Below are 4,908 nucleotides of genomic sequence, written 5' to 3'. Positions count from 1 at the left end.
GAATGTCATAATATACATTAAATAATAACGCTGATGAGAAAAAAGCCATAAAATTTAGAGAAGAGTAGGTTTGGGGGAATTGCTTCTAAAAGGATTCCTATTTGGTATCTACTATGAAAATACAGGGAGAATCCACTTCAGGAAGCCAGAGGACTAACAACTACACAGTTTTCTAAAGTTTCTAAACCATACAAACAAGCCTTTTGGTTTATGAGTTTATTTTAAATATGGATTATTTATTCAAGTTGATAACCTGAACTAAAACTGTGACCAGGGGGCTGGAGAGATGGCTTACTGGTTAAGAGTACTGTCTGCTCTTGCAGAGGACCTGGGTTCAGTTTCCAGCACCCACACGGCAGCTAACAACCATCTGTAACTCCAGTTACAGGGGACCCAACACTCTCTTCTGTGGGCACTGCATGTGTGTGGTGCACTTACATACATGTACACAAAATATGCACACACATAAAATAAAAATAAATAAATCAGGGGCTATACAATGGCTCAGCAGTTGAGAGCACTGACTGCTCTTCCAGAGGACCTGAGTTTGATTCCCAGCACCTACATGGTGGCTAACAACCATCCGTAACTCCAGTTCCAGGGGATCTGATGCCCTCTTCTGGCCTCCACAGGCTTTGATGACATGGGTGTACTTACATATACTCAGGTAAAACACTCATATACATAAAATAAGAAATAAATGATAAAAATATTAAAAACAACAACAACAACAACAACTGTGACCATGTGCCCAACAACACAGTTCCATCTTATTTCTCCCACATTTTCAGGATGTTTAGCACAACTTGAAGACAACAAAAGGGGGTGGGAAATGAGTCTATTCTTATAGATTTTTGTTCAAAATCGACACATGCTTTGTTTTAGAAGGACAAATGAATATTTACTCTAAAATTAAATGAGTTAAGTACGAGCCAAAATGGAAGGAAAACTAGTCATAAAACTCTAACATCTTGAAAATGCATGTTCTTTACCTACTTCTATAAAGAGATCTAAATCATTTTACTCCCAAGTTTACAGTAAGATGACATCACATAATAAAAAAAACCTAAGCTGAGTCAAAAAGGTCTTCGCTCTCTCCCTCCCTCCCTCCCTGTTTGTTTGCATTTGGTTTTTTCTTGAGACAGTCTCTTTCTCTGTAGCCCCAGCTTGTCTGGAAATTCCTATGTGGACCAGGTTGACATTGATCTCTCAGAGATCCACCTGCCTCTGCCTCCTGAATGCTGGGACTAAAGGTGTGTACTACCACAATCAATAGAAAGGTCTTTCTGAACCTCCATGGGGTTGGACATACCTCTTTAAATGTTTTATTAAAGAATAACCTTCCTTATGGGGTTGGAGATTTAGCTCAGTGGTAGAGCGCTTGCCTAGCAAGCGCAAGGCCCTGGGTTCGGTCCTCAGCTCCGGAAAAAAAAAAAAAAAAAAGACAAACTAACCTTCCTTACATTCAATAAAAATTCTTTCTAATGCTGTAGGGATCCATTAGTCAAATATGAAATAAAGATACAAGCAAACACAGTTTGTTTCTCTCCATGTTACCTAATGTGAAAAGTGGTGGCTGGAATTTCTGAAGAGAGATGCTGTACACAGTGACGAGCCTGGCAGGTTTGGCTTCTACTGCTTCGCCTCTCTTCATTAAAGTTGAAAGTCTCTGTCCATCTTTCTTTAATGCAGAATATCTTGTAAGATAAGAGGAGAGAGAGGGAATGGGAAAGGGGGATCTGACGGAGACCGAGAACTTTTCTAGGTGGCATGGAAAGAAAGGATGCCAGCAGCTCTTTATAGTGAAAACCTAAAGTCTTACTCGTTTTTCCTAATCTACACTGTTTCAGGGATAAAGTCCCTGAGCTTTAGTTGTGAACTTGACACACCTGGATAGAGGGACTCTCAATTGAGGAATTATCTCTGTTGGACATGTCTGTGGGGCATTTTCTTGATTGTTGAGTGACATGGTAGGACCCAGCCTACTGAGGGTGGTGCCACCCCTGGACAGATAGTCCTGTCTTGTATAAGAAAGCAGGCTGAGCATGGAAGAGGAGAGTAAGCCAGTAAGCAGTGTTCCTTCATGGTCTGTGCTTCAGTTCCTGCTTCCAGGTTCCTACCCTGAGCTCCTGCCTTGACTTCTCTGTGATGAACTATAACCTGACTGATGTAAAATAAAATAAACTCTTTCTTCCCAAAGTTGGTTTTTGTCAGTATTTTATCACAGCAATTGAAGGCTAAATAATATAAACCCATTCTGCACTCAGTAAGCACTGTCATTTTATTCTTTAATCATCTTCCTAGAGATGACCTAACCATAGCTTTCCTTCACTAGTCACCAACTTAAAAGCAGATTCCACTCATGAAGACCTCAGCTAAATCTCCTTAAAACTGGAACAATTTTTAATACAATAAAGTTCATTTATTTCTGAAAAGCTAGTAATAAATAATGTACTTAACAGATCTTATGTCATATGTTATGACATCACAAATCCTTGGATAATCGCAGAAAAGAAAATGTAAAACAGTTTGTGTATGTGTGTGACATGTTGAAATCCTAAGTACCAAGATGATGACATTAGGAGGTGGGGCTTTTTGGAGGGTGACCAGGTCATAAACCAGAGCCCTCTTGAAAGAGACTGGTGCCCCAGGCAGAGGCCTTATCCGCCATGTGAGGACACATCTATGAGAAGACAGGCTCTCACCAGCAGAACAATAGCCAGCGTCTTATCCTGGATGCAGCCTCCAGGACTGGAAATAGCTCCTCAGTATTTTGTTTCAGCAGTCTGAATGAGCTAATATGAGTGGTAAGGCAATTAATATTCTTATTTTTACAAAACTTTTGTCTGTTTGCTTTGTCGTAAAGATTCTGGGGCTGGACAGGCAGCACACATTGAGACTGAATGGTAAGTCTGATGCTTCCACACAGTCTCTTCTCTATAAATTTGGGGACTGCTTTGAGGTCTATAGAAAGAATCAAAAAAGCTGATAAAAACAGGATGTGAGGGCTGAGACTTTACCAGAAGGCCTCAGAGCGCCTGGATGCAGCCTCCACATGGTGGTGAGCTTCCCTAAATCATGACAGACCCAACCCCCTCTAACTGGGATTATGTGAGGCCCCCTCCCATGCCCCCAGAAGTAGACTTCTCTGTCCTATGGCAGGGTAGGGCTGAGAAATCAGCAGACAGGCTGAGAGTACCAAAATCAAGGCCCCCCTTAGCGAACTTCCCAAATTGTGCTGTGAGTACCTACTAGAAGGAGTCCAAACATTAGAAGGAAGCCTGAGTCTACCTGATTGGAGCCTCACTTGGGCCTCTGTGGAAGCTCCTGAGTAGCTGATCTGAAGCCATCAGTTCCCTCCAAAATAAAACCTGAGAGAACCTGAAACCTAGAAAACTAGCCTTACATACCCAATAAGAAAACAACCAAGGCACACCAGTGATACAAACAGAAGCAAACTTTAACTCAACAAAAGAAATCTTGAGTGTCATACCATATCACAAACAACAAAAGAAATCCACATGACAAAATCACAACAGAAAAATAATACTATGGAAAACCAAAACATGTTCTCACCAAACTCTACCATTCTGATAGAAGAGTTCTACAAGGAGAACCCCCTAGAGATAACCCAGGACACAGAATTTAAATATTTAATTTATTATTTTTATTTTATGTGTATGCATGTATTGCCTGCATGTAGTAAGTGTGATCATGTTGTGCAATGCCTGCAGAGGAAAGAAGAGGCTGTTGGGTCCCCTGGAACTGGAGTTATGGACAGCTGTTAGCTGCCATGTAGGTGCTGGGATTCGAACCCAGGTCTTCTGCAAGAACAGCCAGTATTCTTAACCACTGAGCCATCTCTCCAGCCCAGGACACAGAATTTAAAAGAACAATCAAACATGATAGAGGAATTCAATGAATTTAAAGAACACACAAACAAATCAAAGAACTAAAGGAAGATAGGGGTAAACTTCTAACTGAATTCACAAAAGAGAAACATTGATGAAAACTAAGGCTGAAAGGAAGAAGGAAGTGAAAAACTCAATAAGCCAACTTGAAACAACAGGAGAATGTTTCATTGCTAGAATGGATAAAATGGAAAACAGAGGATCAACATGGAGGATAAAGCTGAAGAACTGCATCACTCAAGCAAAGATTATGAAAAAATTTTAAAAACACAGAATGGAATATGTAGGAGATGTGGGACACCATGAAAAGACCAAATCTATGTATCATAGGCATAGAGGAAGGAGAAGAATTCCAGGTTAACAGTATTGACCAGATCTTAAACAGGATTGTAGAAGAGAATTTCCTGAAATTAAGGAAATACATCCCCATAAAAATACAAGAAGCACATAGAACACCAAATAGACAGGACCAGAAAAGAATCTCCCCACAGCATATCATAGTAAAAACACTGAATATACAGAAACACTGAACATACAGAAGAGAGATTACTGAAATCTGCACAAGAAAAACAACTCACATATAAAAGAAAACCATTGGAATTACAGCTGACTTATCAATGCAAACTATGAAAGCCAGGAGAGCCTGGACTAAAGAATTTCAAGTTCTAAATGACCACAGATGCCAACCCAGAATACTTTACCCAGCAAAAATGTCTATTATAGTTGAAGGGGAAAGAAAAATCTTCCATGACATGAATAGGTTGAAAGAATACATGTCCACAAAACCAGTCCTACAAAGAATACTTGAAGCAATACTAAGAATGGAGAAAGGAAGAACTATACCCCAGGGGCAACAGAAAGAAAATAAATGAAGATATAATTGTGGAAACACAAAATTAGACAAAGAATGAAAACAGTAATCAAAATGAAGGCAACCGATACAATCTTTCAATAATAACTTTTAAATATCAATGGACTGAACTCACCAGTCAAGACT

At 39.8% G+C, this 4,908-nt stretch overlaps 1 protein-coding gene across 1 annotated transcript in view; it reads right to left on the bottom strand.

Annotated features, from left to right (window-relative positions):
• Trub1 (TruB pseudouridine synthase family member 1) overlaps positions 1 to 4,908 on the bottom strand; it is a 58,034-nt gene that overhangs the window by 4,107 nt on the left and 49,019 nt on the right. The window contains exon 6 of the mRNA XM_008830239.3: positions 1,558 to 1,697. Within this exon, the coding sequence (XP_008828461.1) occupies positions 1,558 to 1,697 (140 nt within the window). The remainder of the gene's footprint in view (positions 1 to 1,557; positions 1,698 to 4,908) is intronic.

The sequence above is a fragment of the Nannospalax galili genome, unplaced genomic scaffold (assembly GCF_000622305.1).
Source record: "Nannospalax galili isolate Female #2095 unplaced genomic scaffold, S.galili_v1.0 scaffold974, whole genome shotgun sequence".
NCBI classification, from domain to species: domain Eukaryota; kingdom Metazoa; phylum Chordata; class Mammalia; order Rodentia; family Spalacidae; genus Nannospalax; species Nannospalax galili.
The sequence above is the reverse complement of the archived record's forward strand: the minus strand, read 5'-3'. Positions and strand labels throughout refer to the sequence as shown.